Below are 19,647 nucleotides of genomic sequence, written 5' to 3'. Positions count from 1 at the left end.
CTCATTGCTCTGAAGGAAATATTATTTGAGGGGAATAATATGCTTGACCTGCTACATTAAAAAAAAAAATATTTAATGATAATTGAAGAGTGTGTTCATTTTGGCATTTCTTGCTCTCTTAGGCACAGTTGAAACTTTTATTAATGGACTTCAGCGAGAAGAAAAACCATTTCAACATGGATGAAATAATGAAACAAGAAAAGGAGAAGAGTAAAAAGAAGAAAAGAAAAGGCAAAAAGCAGGAAGAAGAAAAACAATTGAAGGACGACTTCCAGGTAAGAGTGTGAAACTATGAGATTCCGCTCCTGTCCATGAACACACGTCTGTGATACTACTCTCTATCTCATGGAAGGAACATGGCCTTCACCAGAATTGTTTGTTGATCAAGTTGCAAGTAAGTATCAATAGAATCAAATTTTTTTTCACTTCAATCTTATATTTCAGGTTGATGTTAAAGATCCTCGTTTCGATGCCTTATACAATTCTCACCTTTTCAATATTGATCCAGCTGATCCGCATTATAAAAAAACAAAAGCCATGGAAGCTCTGGTGGCTGAAAAGCTCAACAGAAGACAGGAGCAAAATCAAAATAATTTAGTGAGTATCTTGAAAATACATTCAAGGCCTGTGGTCAACTGCACTTCTTCCAGTGGATCAAGTTTGCACTAATTTATTTTCCAGAAAACTGCGGTGGAACCAGCGAAGAAACATGCTGCAGAATTATCATTGCTTGTGAAGTCAGTTAAGAGGAAAGCTGAAAATATGAAAGTAAAAAAGAAACAAAAAACTTTGTAAATGGATTATTTTAATTACAATGAAAATAATTTTTGTACTAAATATTTTGACTTTATTAAGTAGCCCACTTTGTATGTTATCCTTTTCAACCTAAGTTATGCTTTTATTGTTAATTTAACATTGAAAGATCCATTGTACCTACTACCCTAACTTTTTGAAGTTGACTCTTCAAAAGTAAATAATTTGTATCTTTCAGTTAGGAATCAATTTTTCTGAATATGCTTGTGTGTACACTGAATTGCAACTCTTTGTGAACTTACGAAACAAGCCCAACATGTTTTGATGGATACATTTATTAGGGGAACAGTTGCTAACAAAATGGATTATTTTCTAGTGAAACATCTCTGGTAAATTGAAATTTATAGCCCTCGTCATTTTGCAACATGAAGTAAGTTTGAAAAACATAATTTTGATAGCCTTCTTGATTAATAAAGTGAAAAATTTAAGATGCATCCCTTCCTATAAAAATCACATGATTTTAGTCAGTGTCTACCCAGCAAACACAAGACATCTTCATACAAAGTGAGTATAATATTTTATCTTGATATAATAGGTTGAAGTATAGAGGAGACCGTTTCACGCGCAAATCTGAATAAGTTTCTTTTGGAGGTACATAGTTTGTTTATTATTCTAAGAAGTGTACTGCACTTAGCATTTAATTTATTACTTTCTCTTTTATTAACTTTTTTCCAGAGGTAAGTGCAGAGAAATTCATTGGACAGTGCCAATGCTAGCTGAGTATTCTACGAGGAGGAGCAGCTTAGAAAAGGAGCTCAATGCCCAGTTTTGAAACAGTCTGACTGTCAGTCACTCAGTTTGTCAAGAAAAGAGAAACAAATTTTATATAAAATGATGGATAAATCCTCCATCTAATTTGAAAATGAATTTGGCAACGTTAAAAAAAATTTTATCAACTTTTTAAGTCTTAAGTATTTCTTTATTTTATTTCCTCATGTTGACAATAAGAACGTGGAGGATTCAATCTGCAAGTATGATGAAAAAGATTGTATAATTTCCACGTGTATTATTGATTTCCAAGCACATTTACACAAAGAAGAAAATACTTTCATTGCACCAGAATTAGTAGCATTGCAAACTTGGATTTAGACCCATGCAAGTTAAAGGTTTAAAGCCCTGATTGGATGTCTAATTTAACATGCAATAAATGACTCATCAACAATCATCATGGAATTTAAGCCAATGGAGGTTAGAGACAAGAGTATTTTTGAGCAAGTTTTCAAATCTAATACTTCTGAGATTAAATGTTTTCATGGAAGGATTGAAAAAAATGTCACTTACTCTCCCAAATATTACATCAGAAATCAAATTTTAAATTATGTTAAAGTAAGTCCTTCAATCATGCTTTAATTCAAGTTATCATAATACATTATGCCCTTATCCCAATGTCCGTGGCCCTATAACATAATTTTCAGCTCTTATAAGCATTGCTATGAACTCCAGGTGGACAAGTGAGAAGTATTAAGCTATGTTTTCTCAATGAAAGAAGACACGTGGCTTTTCTACATAGGATATTTTAATTACAGCGTAATATCTTCACGTAAATTGGAAATTTTGGAACACACGAACAGAAGCAAATGCTGGGAGAAATGGGAAGAGGGTGAGGAAAGAAGGGAGGAATGCCATGGGATGGTAATTAAGTGGAGGACCACGAGAGAAAGCCCTGAGGTAGGATTGGTTGGTCAGTAGGTGGGTGGAGGAGTGGCATTGGGAGTTGCAACAACAGGGAGCGAGAGGGATATGAAAACTTGTTAGTTATAACATCCTTTCCCAAATTGGTATGGTGAAGGATCTCCAGCTGTTCCAATGCATCCCTCTCTGCACGTAGAATATCTGGAGAGAAGTCATTTACATGACCGCAATCACTCATTTTGAAGTAATTGCTGTTTGGGGGAAAGGGATGAGGAATCATTCTTCCTGTGGCATGCCTGGTGTTCTTTAACCCTTGTCTCCATCTTCCTTCCTGTTTGACCTATGTATACACCATAACAGGCACCACAGTGCAGTCTATGCAATCCACTCGTGTAGGGGATTGTATTTATCTTTGGTATGGCAAAGGAGGTTTTTTTAAGTTAGTCTTGATGTAGAAGGCAGGATTCTTTGCACTTTCAATGAAATGTTTCCTAAGAAAGGGATTCTTCGCCAGGTTGGTCTTCCATGGAACTGCCTTAAATGGCTGACTTGGCTAGCCTGGACAGTTTTTCTCTCTAAGAGTTTGTCGATTATAAATTTCCCCAATACCCATTATGCCTAGCAATCTTTTTCATTTGGTATTTACGTCTGTTCAATTTGTTATCCTGAGACATGGAGATTAAACATAACCTATGCAGCATAGAGTGAAAGGATGAAATCTTCTGAGAGACTTGGTGTCTTGAGTTATTAGGAGTTACCAAGTCTGTGTAAAACTTTCCTAAACAAAGAAAAATCAAACCTAACTTTGATCACCCAGACGGTTAGATCTAAAACATTAAGGGATCCTTACGTTTCTCTGGTAAATTTCAAATGCTTATCTCGAGAATTTAGAAAGGTTAGAAAACTGTCCAAATGCCTAAATGTTCTCGTCCAAACACAGAAACCTTTGTCTACATATCTGTACCAAAGGAGAATTTTCCAAATGAAGGGGTGGTAAGAAGAAAAAATGAGGTGTTCAAAATTATCCATAAAATATCTACCAATGGCGGAGAAAGTGGACATCACACGTCCAAGCTATCCTGTTGTTGGTATATTGTATCGTTGAAAACAAAACTATTTTGTTCTAAAAACACATTTCACTTATTATCAGAGCTGGAACATTGGCTTTAAATGGGGTAACGTCAGCTAGATTTAGAGCTTGTGATTTGGGGATACAGGGAAATAAATTATGAGACAACAAATTAAACCATTATGCACTTGGGGGGGATAACACTATCTCAGACAGTATTGTAAGAGGCGACTGACAGCTAAGGTCATTTGCACCATTAGGGATGGCTGCCTAAGGAAGGGTGGAGAGGAACATGTCTTCGGCATTAGCCTACTCTTGTCAAAAGGCACCAAGGGGTCCACAGTTGATGGTCCCATCCGACAGAAATTGTAATCATTCAAAATGCTCTACAGCCAGCACCTCAAGTAGGGGCAGGGATACCACTGAAAAATTTTTGTCTCCAAGATTTGAACCTGGGCCCTCCCCATAGGAGGCCTGTACATTTCTCGGACAGTATCTTCCCTAATTCTATTGAGTTTTTGATTCCATACTCAAGCGAAAATTCTAATAGAGGTTTAGCTTTCCAGCCCTAAGGTGGGTCAATTTGGGGCTGAAACATTGTAAACCACTGACCTAATTGGAACAATATTTTTGTGATTATTTGGTAGACCAAAAAATCTGGGCACACCCCTCTTTCTCAGCATTTTTATGCAGGGTGTGGCAACGTAACCTACTTTTTGAAAGCATTTTGCATTTGAAAAAGACGGTTATGTTACTGCACCCTATATTTATACATGTATGTATGCTCTAAAATTTCCCGAATAAAATGAAGATGTTATGCTGTAACAAAACCTAGGTCATAATAAAAATATTCTACGAGGAAAAGCCAAGTGTTCTTTCCTCATGAAGGATTTCCACCATGTTATGCCTGAAACTGTATTTACTATATTTTCTCCAGGAAAAGATCTTTCTTGGTGCATATCCTTACATCTATTGACTGTTTATGAGATTCATTCACTTACCTTCAGTGGGCACATCAAGCTTGCACAAATTCACAGATATGTGGATATCAGTGCAACAGGCATGCGAGTATCCTATCAATTTTCTTATTTGGAATGCAATTGTTATGATTGACCCAAATGCTTTAGAAGAGACCTTTCACAAGATAAATTATGCCAGAGAGCCTATAATAATACACATGATTTAGTCTCCATTGAATTTACCAGTTACAGGCCAAATACATTACTTAACCAAGTGACCAGTAATCACTTATAAAGGAAAAAAATGCTGAACTTCTATGCATTTTCCAAAATTGTAACTTACCTATTTGATCCCAAGGATATATGTAAATTGCCATTAATATCCTGTCTAACTAATTGTCCTCCAGGCATGGAGAATACAGTTGTACCTCATATTACAGTCTAAAACAGTTAATAATTGAAAATATTGACAATTTATACTCCACCATTTTGTGTCTTTTCCCCATTTATTTGTGTTAAGACATATCTTGGCATAATCATTGAAGTGCCCTATGTTTGGTTATGTTGAGAGAATTGAATCACTTAACATCCATGAGAGCAGATGGGTCTGAGAGGAATTCGGATACGGTGGAAGTTAATGCTGAATGAGTTTTGATCAGGAAGGATCTTAACACTAAATACTAGGAGTCTTGGGAACAGGAAAATATGTATGAAACAACATATGAAGGTGAAAGAGGCAAAATACTTGAGAGCAAGGAATAAATTTGTAAGATGGAGAAAGTTTTCTAGAGTAACTTAAAGATGGGTTTTTTGACTTTCCACTCAAACAAGGAATTGGCACTAAGGGTATTTCTGTATCAGCAGATGTGGATATTCACGGGAAAAGGAATAAAATTTTGAATGGATGACATTTGCTCTGGCAGGACTAGAAGGACACATGCCAACGGTAGATTTACAATTAAATGTACATAATGCTCCATAATCCAACACTAGGGAGAATGGCGAAAGTGCATTTCATGGTCATCATTCATCACTGCCACCTTAAAATTTCCCAATCATATAATGTCCATTTGAATCAAAGCTTAAATGTTTGCAGTTGTTACCCACATTAGCCATTTGTTATCATCCACAAATATTTTTGATGAGACACCGTCACTTAACTGACTGCTCTTTTGGGATTTTTGCAGCCACCTCACTGAGGAACAGATACTGCATGAACTATTTTTCCCCTGGTTCCTAACCTTCCATTTATCCGGAATGGGGGATCCTTCTGACTCACCTGATCATATTATATCACAACTGATCATCAGAAATCAGCCATCTGCTCTTCTTACTGAATGGAGCTATTTATTTTAAAAAATTACTCTAATAATTAGACGACAGGAAACAAGACATTAGGATAAACAATTCCATTTCAACCAAGTGTCAGACGGATGCTATGGAGCATGAAAACACAGCAGCAGCTAGAAATTTATATCAACTACCCACCAAAATAAAGATACTTGGCATCTAGAAGGAAATCAAAAGAAGACCGCTTAAAAAGCAACATTTAATGTCTGGCCCAGGGTGCTGCATTGACTAGTGACACCTTTTTATAGTGTGTACTCCACTGAAACAAGGGTACATATTATTAGCTCTCTAATGTGGTATCATGCCTATTCCATGCACCTCAAGAAAATAATCATACAATATAGATTTAACTAAGAAATTGAGATTTGTTAATATAAAATGAATACCATCATTTATTTATCCTCTTGAACAAAATGTCTTTGAATTCAATTGTTTGAGGATCTAATTTGTGAAACTGCATTTTCACTGAATAAATACACATTGTTCTTGTTTCACACAAAAAACTTTATTGTGATACTGCCGGTTTTGACGCAAAGGTGACATAATAGGGATGATGTCACAAAGTCGTCCGTGCATCAAAATTATCTGGTATGATGCCTTTGCCTATACGTTGAAACTGGTAGTCTTACCATAAACGTTTTTGTGCAAAAAAACCAAATTCAGTGAAATTGCTATTGATTTGTTCAATTCCAAATCAACTAAAATGGGCAAACTGACTCTAATAGAGCTAAAATATTTTTGACTGATGTAATTTGTTTAGGGTAGATTACACCAAGCATGAGTCATATCAATGAATACATCATGAAAAATATATAATGGAGACCAAACTGGCATGAAAATAAAAATGATGCTGAAGGGAATATAAATGGAACATTGCAATTGAAAAAGTTATTACACTCCCTAGGAATCAAAAGGTAAATTAAAATAACCAGAAGTACAATTAGGGGAGAGATCAAATGTTACAGGCCATTGTGAGAACAGTTGAAGAAATGCAGCATATAGATCTTTAGTAAAAAACCAGATAATTTACTATGCACAAAGGACAATACTTCCTACAATTATTAAACTAAGGGAACATTCAGTAGGTATGTTACATTTTATTTAACATTTTTACACCAAATGTAAGTAACTTTGCTATTGTTCCCTGACTTCAAATGCAAGGCTTACTGAAGTCACCATGAAGAACCTGAGAAACAACCATGGTCCCGTCTTTTAAAATGAAGGTTCTGTTTAAACCAGGCACATGAAGGAGTGACCAACTTTTCAAGTGAAAGGCGTTCAAAGGGATAAAAAGCCAGAAAAAGGTACGAATATTACATACATAACTAGATGGAAGGCACCCAAAAAAACAGTTGACATCTTTTCTCTGCAACAATTTCAGAGTGTAAAAATCATTCCCCAAGACCGGGATTCAAACCTGGATCCCTCAATGTCCGGCCAAGTGCTTTGGCCAGTTAATCTATCAAGGCATCCTCTTAAACTCCATTAAGAGTTACTGTTGCGGCATCTCCCGCAGTTTCTTAGGAACTTGATATCTTGCAAGAACTGAATCTCCAGGATAATACAATTTTCTTTGCAGCCTACTGTACTTAAAGGCTGATCATAACTGAAGAAGACACAAAGTTAAGCAGAGCAAATAAAAATATATAGAAAGCATAACGTTTTTCTTGAAGCCCTGAATAACACTCCGTGGCTAGTGACAATGTAATAAACACCAATTTGTTTTATGAGAAAGTTGAAGAGTAGTAAATAAACTGGAATTGATGCACCTAATTTATGATTGATACCTCCCTATGACATCTTTCCAATATGGAATGTTGGCTTTTAGAACTTAGTATCACACTGGATAATACAATTCAATCTGGACTGGTTCATAATGACCTTCATCAGGAAACATTGTATTTGAGTCTCAATGGTTGATATTCAATTTCCCACATGAGCAGCAATATTCCGCTGGATTCAATTCAACCCATATTCTGCAAAATGTACATCATTTGGATGTGAAATGTCTATGGCAACCACCTCTTGCAAAGACAATGTTCACCCATAATGGCAAACCGCAATCACATGAATTCTACCAGAGAGATTATTCGTGAACGAAAATAAACTGAAAAAAGGATGAATAATGGTAAAGGTATGAAAGCTCAATGCCCATTGCCAAATATTACGATTAAGTTTTAAGTGTGTCATATCCATGGTTTTGAAAGAAAAATTTCCAAAGAAACTGAGGGAGATGCCGCAACAGCAATTTCACAGTAATTTGCGGGGGATGCCGCAGCAAAATTTCAGAGTGTAAGAGGACGCCTTGATAGCTTAACTTGCTAAAGCACTTGACCAGATATTGAGGGATCTGGGTTCGAATCCCAGTCAAGGCGAATGATTTTTTCACTCTGAAATTGTTGCAGAGAAAAGAATTTTTTATTCTGGGCTCAGGTTATCGAAGGAATCATAAAACACTCATTAAATCATTTCCAAAGTGACAGTGGGAACAACTCATTTGGCAATACAGTTCTTCTAATAAGGAATAATACCATCTGAAATTTAATCAGTTCTATAAAAAGTACTCTCTGATTATACATATAGGAAAATAGTCAGTCCATTGCTTTGGAGAACATGACATGACAGTGCTTTGTGAATGATTAAGATAAAACTGAATTTTTTTATACCAATCCACATATTTTCAAAATATTTTTCCGTATGTTTAATCTATGTTACGATTTAATTTTTTAAATTGTCTTATAAGGTGAGAAGACTATTACTAATCATTAAAAAAAGGGAATTTGTGAATAATTCACTCTAGCATTGCACACAATTGCCACTAGAAGTAGTTTGTTACGAAATTTATAGTTCTCCAAGCTTCATTTTTATTAATGTCTTGAGTATGATATACTACCTTGATCAAAAAGTTCCCGGAATAACCACCGTGTGGCGCTCCCATCGTTCCGATTTGAGTTCTGTTTTTTTGTTAAATTGGTACATCTGTTGTTGATATTCCCTTTAAATCTTAGTGTCATAACTTGACATTTGCAAAAGTTACGTAGCCAAGAGTACATCTATCTCTGTGTGTGTTGGCGATTTTTTACAATTGCAGAAATGGATTTAAATTTGCAACAACGAACTTGTATTAAATTTTGCGTAAAAAACGGATTTAGTGGCGCACGGACGTTGGAAATGTTGGAAAAGTGTTTCGGCAACGATTCTCTAAAAAAAACGGTCGTTTACCAGTGGCACGAGCGGTTCAGAAGTGGTCGTGAGTCAATCGAAGATGATGAACGCAGTGGCAGACCATCGACATCGAAAGTCGGTGAAAAAATTGATAAAGTAAAAGAAATGTTGGTCAATAACCGCAAATTAACCATCAGAGAAATAGCGGAGGACTTGAATATTGCCTATGGATCCGCCCAAGACATTGTGGTTAATGATTTGGGTTTCCGTCGTGTAGCAGCAAAGTTGGTGCCAAAAGACCTCAATTTCATGCAAAAAAGAGACCGTGTTGACGTCGCAAAAGACATGATTTGCGAGGCTGAATCCGATCCCACATTCATCAAAAGGATCATTACTGGAGACGAGACGTGGGTTTATGAGTACGATACGCAATCCAGACATCAGGCAAGTGAATGGCGTTCACCAAATGAGCCGAGACCAAAAAAACCACGTCGTTTTCAGTCAAAAAAGAAGGCAGTGCTGACGGTTTTCATGGATTACAACGGTGTAGTGCATCATGAATTTTTGCCAGAAGGCCAGACAGTAAACAAAGAGTATTATTTGGGCGTTATGAGACGTTTGCGTGAAGCAATTCGCCGAAAGAGACCAGAAATGTGGGCAGAAAACTCGTGGATTTTGCACCATGATAACGCACCGTCGCACAGTGCTATCATTATTCGTAATTTTTTGACGAAAAATGCAACAAATACCATCCAACAGCCACCGAATTCACCTGATTTGGCTCCCTGTGACTTCTTTCTGTTCAATCGAGTTAAAAAACCATTACGGGGAACGCGTTTTAGCAGCCGAGAGGAAGTAATGGAAAAATCGCAGGAAGCACTGATGGACATACCGAAAACCGAATATAAAAAATGTTTCGAGGATTGGATCAAGCGCTGGCATAAGTGTGTTGCAGTCGATGGGGATTACTTTGAAGGGGACAATATAGATTTAGATGAATAAACTTGTATTTTTAATTTTCTGAATAAATTCCGGGAAATTTTTGATCAAGGTAGTATGTTGACCAAGAAATATGACAGAGACTTCCAGGGAGAAATGGAAGTGCTTGCTCAAGAGACTGTTCAGAAACCATTTAATCATGAGGCTGAAGGCCACTTGAATTCAGGGACTGGGATGGTGGGGTTGCTAATGTACCGGCTTCCCAATGAGAGGGCCCAGGCTCATATCCTGGAGCTGGGAGATATTTTTGAGTGGTATCCTGATCCCTAATTAAGGTGCTTTGTGGAGAGCACTTTGAGTGAGTATGCCATCTGTCCATCAGATGGGACATTAAAACTGTGGTCCCTTGGTGCCTCTCGACAAGAGTAGTAGTAATATAATGTTGATACCAGGTTTCTCTCCACTCTTCCTCCTTTCCCATTCATCCCTAAAGGCACAAATGACCTCAGCTGTCGGTCATCTCCACAAAAAACTACTAAAGCCATGCCCTTTGGCCAACAATTAACATTAATACAGCAAGTTGCCCCTTTAAAAATTGGTTTCAAACAATGTTTTGACTACAGGGAGTTGAATTCTTTTATCTATAACCTTTAAAATTATTTGTTGTCTCATAGAATTACAATAAAATCAAATAAACAACGATATATGTGTGTATATGTACATATATACACATAGATGATGCTGTTAAAGTAACATGGAAGTGTTGAATAACAAACTTAGACACACACACACATATATATATTTATATATATATATCACAAGTATGTATTCATATATATATATATATATATATATATATATGAATACATACTTGTGATCTATGTCATACCTTTAATTTAAAATCCTCAAATAAATAATAATAACTGAAAGAGTAAAATTGAAAAACTATTAATTTTGAATAAGCTTTCAGAATCCCTTGCACTAAGTTTGCACTTGCACTAAGACCTCCCTGAAATCCTTGATTTCAAGGTTAAAGCAGAGCAGTAAAAGCAAGGATGCTTCACATTTAAGAAAAAATTCAAAAGGGTCAAATTTATACTAATTTCTCTTGGTGCCAAACGCAAATACTTGCCTGATGCCAATTTTAGATTCATACTGGTATATCCAGTTCAAAGAAACAGTTGACGGCACTACTCTGTGAAACTCCTTCATTTCGCACCACCACTTCCATTGCAAAGCAACATTATTACCTAATGATGTTAGTGTATCATGAAACAAGTTGTGCGAAATGAAAGAGTATTTTTTGAGGAAGTGCAGGATTATTTCTCTCAGTTGAACACACACCCAGTCCTGACAAATTTGCATGCACAAATGCTCAGGGTGCATACCCTATTATCCAATGGCTTGTAAAGAACTAAAACTTATATTTTTATTTGAATTTTTTGACCAACTATATTCAAAATGCATCAATGATTTTCCGCATGTAAAGTGCACCTCTTCAATTCATCTCCAATTTAAAAAAAAAAAATTAGGGAAATCACATTCAAGATGGCTGCCATGTCGGATGCACTTGGTTTTTCCTCCCTGCTTCTTGTGTACTCTTTGCTGGTGTAACTTCGTTTTTCTGAGAGTTTTCTTTCTCTTTTTAATGGTGAGACCTTTCCTGTCACAATCATCATTTGTGATACTCATGATTCAGTGTTTTTCCTGTTCTCCAAAAGAAGATTTGTGTTTCCCTGTGCTCTGCTTCCTGGCCTCACTCCCGTCTGCTCTCTCCCCTGGAGATCCCACACAGACTTAGCGGGTAAGTCATCTCCCACCGCCAACAGCTTGGCTATTAATCTCGGCCTGTTTCCACGCTCTTTTTCCCTAACAACCAGGAATTACTGACACCAAGCCTTGATCTGGTTTCACCCGTTATTTCTCATCCTACTGGCTAATTAAGTGAGTGTTGATCCTGGTCCGCTGTGTAACTTTGACTATCAGAATTTTAGGAGCAAACAGAACAAGCTCTCGACCATTGCTATTCACATTGTTGAACTCACCTCTTTCCAAGTGATCGCACTAACCGAAACTTGGCTCAATGAAAAAGTATCAGATTTTGAATTGAATTTTCCGTCTACCCAGCAAATTTTCTGACATGATTGAAACTCATGTGGTGGAGACGTCCTGTTGGCTATGGACTCAAACTTCTCAGCAACTTGATGGTCCGAACTTGAATCGAATTGTGAAATTCTTTAGGTTGAGATGCAAGCGAAATGTTGTGATAACAGTTTAAGGAAATTGTTCATTGGTTGCTTCGATCACCCAACAAACAGCAGTTTAATAGCCCTCAAAGCCTGCTTTGATTCTGTCCTCCGAGTTCCTTCACTAGGTGACGTGGCTTTATTCAAAGACTCCAATCTGTCGATAGCGCTGACTTCACACAATGCTGGTCGTACTGTTTCCCCCATTGATGATTATTTCATCAAACACTTTATTAATGGACTTGGGATTGAGCAGTGCAACCCCTATCTCACTAGAAACCTGGCAACGCTTGATTTGGTGATATCCTCCCTCAAACTTCCCTCGGTGGCGGTGGGTAAGAACATCTTCTCGCCTGTCCGCGACTCACTCGAGTGCACCCTATCCCTTTCCCCGCGACCTTCACCTCCCTCCAGGATCACTAGAGCCTGCAACAAAGCTCACTGGGTCGCAATAAACCATGTCTTCTCCCTCATCCCCTGGGAACACCTCGGCAGGCCAGCGCAAGGCCTGGATGTCTTTTATGACCCCCTGAACGGCACCATGGTGGATTTTGTCCCCTCGCAGTGTGTTTCGAAGAAGAGAACTCTATGGCATTCATTGGAAACACTGCTTCTTGCACTTCCTCGCCTGACTTGAATTTCTGTCCTCCAAGGTATTTTTTGAGAGCGGGAAACAAGTGGTAGTCGCTGGGGGCTTCGTCCGCGCTGTAAGGAGGTTGGCCGATGATATCCAAGCTGAATTCATTGATTAGGGTGGTCGTTTGATGTGACACAGGTGGACCTGCATTGTCATGATGCAAACACACTCCTTTGGTGAGACACCTTGTTGTAACCAAGGACCTCCGACACAATATTCTTCACAGAGAATTAGGCACTCTCTTCATTAAGGCCTTCATTTATCTCATAAAGAGTTATTCTCCGGTTATTGTGCACCATCTCGTCAATTGGAGCCATGTTGATTCCGGCAAACTCGGCCGCCCTGATCACTGCTCATCGTGGACGTTTTCCCGGTCATAAAAAAAAACTCCCTGCACCACTTCTGCATGTTTTTGATGTCTATACACTTCTCACTGTACACTTCCACTAAATGGCGATGAATTTGTATCGGAGAAGCAGCCATCAGTTAGCTTCGTGATGGGGTGGGAGAAATGTACGACGCCGGTATTAAATAGCTGCTTACCAGGATGCAAAATGTGATTGCTCGTCACGGCGACTGAGTCGAAATATAGCTAAATGCTCAGCCTTTCCTAAGATTTACACAAAGTTGAGAAAAAATTTGATTTTTCTTGAAAAAAATAGGAGACCTTACTTTTCCAATCGCCCTCGTATATTCAATGAATAATTGAAGGAATTTTGGACAACTCCAAAAGATTTTGGTCGCAAATCAACGCCAGACAGAAGTAACATCGAATCCCAATATTAGTTTTTCATAAGGATGAGTGCTTCCTGGGCAGTGACCGTCCCTCTGCTTTTCCGATGGTAGCGGGTTAACGTCCTTGCCTTCCAACCCAGAGGTCGTGGGTTCAATTTCCGTCTAGGTGGATTTTCTCCCCTCTTGGGCTTGGCTGTGTGTATTTGTCTTCAATGTAAGGGTTAGGTGGTAGAAGGGAGTATATGTCTCAACCTCGCCCAATTAAGTCGATAAATAAATAAAAGAAATATCCCGATGTCTATTCTTTACAGTAGATTCTTCTTCAGTTGCACCTTCCCTTTTCAATGGAAGACTGCTAATGTAACCCAAATACTAAAATCTGGCCGTAAATGTTTAGTTCAAAACTACTGTCCGATCTCTATACTGCCGGTGCTTTCAATAATCTTCGAACGTAACATTCATGATTGTCTTCTTCACTTTACCCTCCCTTACATCTCTCCCCATCAGCACGGCTGTCTGCCTATTCCTCACTAATCTTGCCGTTCTACACCACCATATCACAAACTCTTTTGAGCTTCACTCACAATTGGATGCTCGCCATATGGACATCTCGAAAGCATTTGACTCTATTAACACTCCCTACTGGTCAATAAACTCAAGCATCGGTACAATATCCATGGCATTTTCCTTTCTTTAATCTGCAGCATTCTCAGCTCTCGCAAACAGTGTGTTCTTATTGATGGCATTTTCTCCACTCTTCTTTCTGTATTGTCTGGGGTACCACAGGGCAGTGCCCTTGGCCCTCTCCTCTTTTCACTTCACTTAGACAACATTATTGACTCTTCCGTACACCTTGGATGCAGTATTTTGCTTGACGCAGATGATTGCAAGAGTTTCAAACAGATCGATTGCCCATCTGATGCTGTTTCCCTACAATCTACTCTCAATTCTTTCACTGCTTGCTGCTCTGATTGGCAGTTATGCATCAATCCCTCAAAATCAGCTATTATGACCTTCTCTTTAAAGCGCAAACCACTTTTGCCATCAAACACTCTTTTGAACAACCCTATCCCATTTGTCAGTTCTCACTGCGATTTAAGTGTAATTTTTGATCAAAGCTCATCTTCTGCAAGCATACTCAAAGGATTGCCGGGAAAGGGATGGCAATAGTCGGCCTACTTCAATCCCTACACTGATGTTCGTGATCCTCTTGCCCTTAGGACGGTGTTATTTGGCTCTGTTCTCCCAATTTTAGAATACTGTTCACCAATCTGGTCAACCGCCTCCCCAACTACTTTAGAGTTGCTCAACAGACCTCTTTTATTTCCTTATTGCCATTTCCCATTATTGCATTCCTTCCCAAAAAAATACCTCGGTCTTTACTCTCTCATCCCTTGGAATTTCTCATCTCTAATGCCGTCAATTGCTATGTGATATGAAATTTTTACATAGCATCTTCAACGGAACTCTCCGTACGACCTCCTCCTTTTCTTCTAAATTCATGTTCCCCCTCTACCAACATGTAACTTGAGTCTGATTCCAAATTTCCATCTCTCAATGTTCCCTATTCCATCCACTCCCCGCTGCATTTAATTCCCTAAATACCATTCAGTATCCTTGCCTGGACCTCTCTTCCTCACTCGCTACTTTCACCCCCTTTCTTAAATGCCAGATAAGCCATTTAGCCCTCTCTGCTTTCATATGCGCTCTCCTAACATCTTATAGCCGTTCTTGACATCTACTTTGTTAATTTTTCATTGCTCCTACCCTTTATTTTTCTAAATGTATATTATATGTATTGCCTATCAGCCAATGCAAAAGCCTTTGTGCTGTTTTTTGGCTGCTTTGTTAAATGAATTAAAAAAAAATCCATTCACAATACCGCCTGTGCTCATTGCAATGAGATATTGGCAATTAAATAAAAGGGGAAGTTAAAGGATAATAGGCCACCTATATTATTGAAAAATTATAGCCAAATAGCATTTTATCCAATCATTTGGCTTGGTTGTAGGCTTTTAATTCAAATTGAAGAATTCTAAGAGACTATATACCAGCATTCTTGAAAGAGAGGCGCCGCATCTAAAGATTAAAGAAATGAAGGTTGATGCAAGAGCAGTTTGGCCGATAACAAAGTACAACAAGCCAGATAAAAGCATGACCATTCTTAACAAAAATGTATACTGTAATTTGAACATTTCAGTGAATTTTCAACTGAAATGTATGTCATCACAAGCAGATGAACCGTACGTAGTGTGTGGAACAATGAATAGTTGATGTAAAGCAACAGCCAGAGTAGGTGGGAGGAGAGGATGGAAATACTCCTGGACTGCTTAGCTGGACAACCTGATATACAAGTGCACGTGAAATCCTGTGAAGGCTGAGGTGGCATATCTATTGGTGAAAAGCATGTGTGATAGCTGAGAGTACACTCAATCATCTCCCCTGCCGCCACCACAATTGAAGACATACTTAGAGCATATTAAAACATGGTCAGCACCGAATAAAGAGGCAAAGAGAATAAGGAAGTATTGAGTCGGAAGGTTGTACAGGAAATATTTCAGCCTCCAGACTCATAAAAGTATTTCTCAGTTCAGGGACTTTTAAGTTGTATGTAAGGGATTTTTAGTGATTTGGGTAGGATCTATTTAATACCAGAAAACAGGGGACAAGACCTTATTGAGGGACTGACTGGCAGCCCTGATGCACAGGAACTCATGAAGATCCATACGGCTAATGCTTAGATAAAAAGGAATGAGAACATGAATTATCCATAACCATTTATAATATAAAATAATAAAGGACAACAGTTCATTATTCAGCAATGGTATTGGGCTTTCACAATCCTGGAAAATTACTAGTGAAATTCATTTGCAAATCTCACTCTAAATGTTTATTACAATTTTGAGGTATTTCATTCCAGATAAACAAGATTGACTTTAAGACATTTTTGGTACACATGATCTTGTGAAAATAGGCAGTCATAAATTCACCAGACACTAAATTGTGTTCTATATATTTTCAACAAATTGTTATGTACAGTTTCACGTTATAAACATTAGGATATTTTGAGGAAATAATTTTTTTCAAATATAATTTGATTGAGAAATGGACAGCTGTAATAGTTTTACAAACACTGGGTACTAATGGAATAATTTAACAAGCATTTTAATTTTTAATTTATCTATGGCCTACAGCACAATATGTAATTTGTTACCTGCTAGAAATATCAGTGGTTAAATTTAAAAAAATCAATTGGTATCAGGTTAACACATTTCTTGCATTAAATGCCACAAGATTCTTAGTCAGCTGATATTGGCCACAACAAGTTTGACAATACCCACAGCCTAATTTGGGTAAATGGTACAGCCAGAGGGGTTTAAGTGACATATTCGCCAATCGTCAACGAGGAAGGTTTAAGTTCAGATTTGCAAACTCAGACCCCCCCCCTAATATATGCCCATCATTTACTCTCTATGAATTTAGTTTATAAATAAATAGGATTCCTAAAATTAGGCAAACAAAACATGTATACAAAAATGATTTCATCATAGAAGCTTATTTTTAGCTCAGTGGATTATACAACACTTTCAGTTTATGCATTCAAAATGAAAGCACACTCGCTCTCTTACTTATCAGGAATTACAAATCGTATTCTATAAAATTTACCTTCAATTGGTCCATTGCCACACCCCATATCTATTCACAGTGGTGAGCCGCTGTGTTCCCTCTGACTCAATAAAGTCAGCTGTTAAAATAACATACGGTTGACAGAGCTGGTAAATATGATGACAAAATAAAGTTTCATCAGTGTTCAATTAATAGGCAACAATCATTCAATTGGTCCAATGAATTCACTCTTGGAGGTGTATAATATAGTTACTGACACGCTAACATGACGTAACATGTTAAATGCCATTTTGATCTGCAATACGTCTAAATTAATTTCAATTTCATACAGCAAAAAAATGGCCTGGTATTTTGTTGAAATTGGGCTACCTGTAACTTGAGATCAACCCATGCTGTCTGGTGAGCTTATATTGCATTTTAGTACAAACACTACTCCACAAAACAAAAAGATAAATATCGGTGTCAATTCTCAACAAAAAAAATTAATTAAGACATTTAACACTTATTATAAACATGAAAGCTAAACATGACGCCAAAACAAGTGAAATAAGCTCTGCAGAAGCAGGGAGATAATTTTCCTTCATGAGAACTAAAAGCTCAAAAAAGAGATTTAAGTACAAGACGTATTACAAGTCTTACAGGCCATTTAATTTGGTTTCTTGTTCTTGTGAGCTCATGGAGCAAACTTTCAGTCAAGGCTAAGAATTCATCATTCAACCGAAGAAAAGATATGGAAGGTGCCAGGTGTGTAATTAACATTTAAGCAACTCACCACTGCCTATTCCTGATTCATCAGACAAAGCAAGCAACAGTGATTTTTTTCCTATTGACATTTGAAAAAATAACGAAAATAATAGGGGATCTCTAAACAAATAAAATGTTCTGTACACTATTTTAGCTAGATTATCATGCCTACCTACACAAAAAAGCTTTCATTTGAGCCACAGTTTCAGGCGCAGAGCATCAACTCCATTAAGGTAATACCGAAATAATCTTTTGTCCCTCACAAAACCCAAGTTTTCGTATAAACGCAACGCTGGTTTATTTGTTATTTCAGTTTCAAGCACGACCTAGAAATAAAAATAGGCATTACCAGATTGAAGACCAAACTCAACACTAAATAACTGCATTAGGAGTTACTTATTAACTCAAGCATACTTACTTCATCAGCATAATCTGCCACCATTGCCCTAATTGCCTTTAGCACAAGATTTGATCCTAGAATGAAGAAAAATACACTTAGGCTGAGCGATATGGCTCTGAATTGTCCAACACCAACATAAAATAATTTGATTATTGAAGGTGCACACCAAGAAAATCAATACATAATCAATTTACCTATTTTTCGTTTTCTATACTTTTCATCAACGGCCAACATCGCAATGTATCCTCTTCTCACAACTCTCCTGTGTACATCCAACTTGCAAACTATAGCACCAACGCATTCATTTCCATTAATAGCCTGAGAAGAGCACGAACAATTCCAGGATAATAACTCAGAATTGCCAAGAATGTAATACGGGCTCTTTATAAATAAGCTGTAATACTTACCAAAAAGCATAGTTTAGGCCAATTATGAATGAAATATCTGTACGTGTATATAGAATACGGCTCCGACAAATCTTTCTGTATCAGTCTCATTACATCTGGCATTTGTAATTCCGATTCATACGACACATACTTAATCTCTCCACTGTCATCTTTTTCTTCGCTCTGCGTCACAGAAGATTTTACATCAGTCTGTTCAAAATTGCTACTCTCTAGGCTAGGAGAATCTTTGCATGCAGAAGCAGATGCATTTTTATGAACACAATTTGACGAAATTTCACAGTTTTCAACTGAATGAGTTCCACTTTCATCGCAATTTTTCTCACACTGTTCACAAGGACTAGATGAATCCGCAGCTAAGTCACACTCATTTTCCTTTACATCCCTATTTTGTTCAGAGGCATCAGAAGACTCTAAGATTAAATTACAGTCATTAGCTTTGGAGTCACTATCATTATGGGATGATTCCAAACTATTCCCCAAACCATTGACTAATCCGTTAACCCCTGTAACATTCTTGAGGGAGATCCTTTCCTTCAGCTGTACTGATACTTGCGTCACTGCACTCATTTTGTCTGAAGTTTTGTCGCTGAAATTATTCTGCGTAGGTATTAAGGACGAACTGATTTTCTTATCTGTAGCGGATGAATAGTCTTCATTCTCGCTCGTTTCACTCAGTAATCCCTTGGTTACATTCGCCCTCACTTGAGGTAATACAGGTGCAACAGGCCTCTTTACTTCTAGGACCTGTACGTCGTTGTCCATTTTGTGGGAAATATAATTTCGTATATAGAGAATACTAATGGTCTAATAAACGATTCATGCTAGTATTTACAAACATGCTTGCCCTTTCAATAGATATGATCGATCATTCATCACCGAAAACTTACGATTCCCTATACGTCGTTACTAGAGAGTAACCATCTT

The 19,647-nt window shown here is 37.6% G+C and overlaps 2 protein-coding genes across 3 annotated transcripts in view; one reads left to right on the top strand and one right to left on the bottom strand.

Annotated features, from left to right (window-relative positions):
• The window catches only part of LOC139688392 (ESF1 homolog), a 19,817-nt gene extending 18,618 nt beyond the window's left edge, over positions 1–1,199 (top strand). Inside the window, exons 9-11 of the mRNA XM_071585944.1 lie at positions 123–275; positions 445–597; positions 682–1,199. Of these exons, the coding sequence (XP_071442045.1) occupies positions 123–275; positions 445–597; positions 682–795 (420 nt within the window). The 3' untranslated portion in view covers positions 796–1,199. The remainder of the gene's footprint in view (positions 1–122; positions 276–444; positions 598–681) is intronic.
• LOC139688393 (N-alpha-acetyltransferase 30A-like) lies at positions 705–19,647 on the bottom strand. 2 transcript variants are annotated; one of them, XM_071585946.1, is made up of 5 exons: positions 18,724–19,647; positions 18,511–18,634; positions 18,335–18,390; positions 18,089–18,242; positions 705–754 (listed from the first exon to the last, which is right to left on the bottom strand). In XM_071585946.1, exons 1-4 carry the CDS (start codon positions 19,483–19,485, stop codon positions 18,105–18,107), a joined length of 1,080 nt encoding a protein of 359 aa, XP_071442047.1. In that variant the 5' UTR covers positions 19,486–19,647; the 3' UTR covers positions 705–754; positions 18,089–18,104. The 2 variants fall into 2 exon arrangements, with proteins under 2 accessions (XP_071442047.1, XP_071442046.1); XM_071585945.1 differs by lacking the exon at positions 705–754 and having other exon boundaries at positions 16,421–18,242.

The sequence above is a fragment of the Hetaerina americana genome, unplaced genomic scaffold, assembly GCF_022747635.1.
Source record: "Hetaerina americana unplaced genomic scaffold, ioHetAmer1.1.p SCAF_2, whole genome shotgun sequence".
NCBI lineage: Eukaryota > Metazoa > Arthropoda > Insecta > Odonata > Calopterygidae > Hetaerina > Hetaerina americana.
Note: the sequence above shows the minus strand (reverse complement) of the source record. Positions and strands in the feature narration are given on the sequence as shown.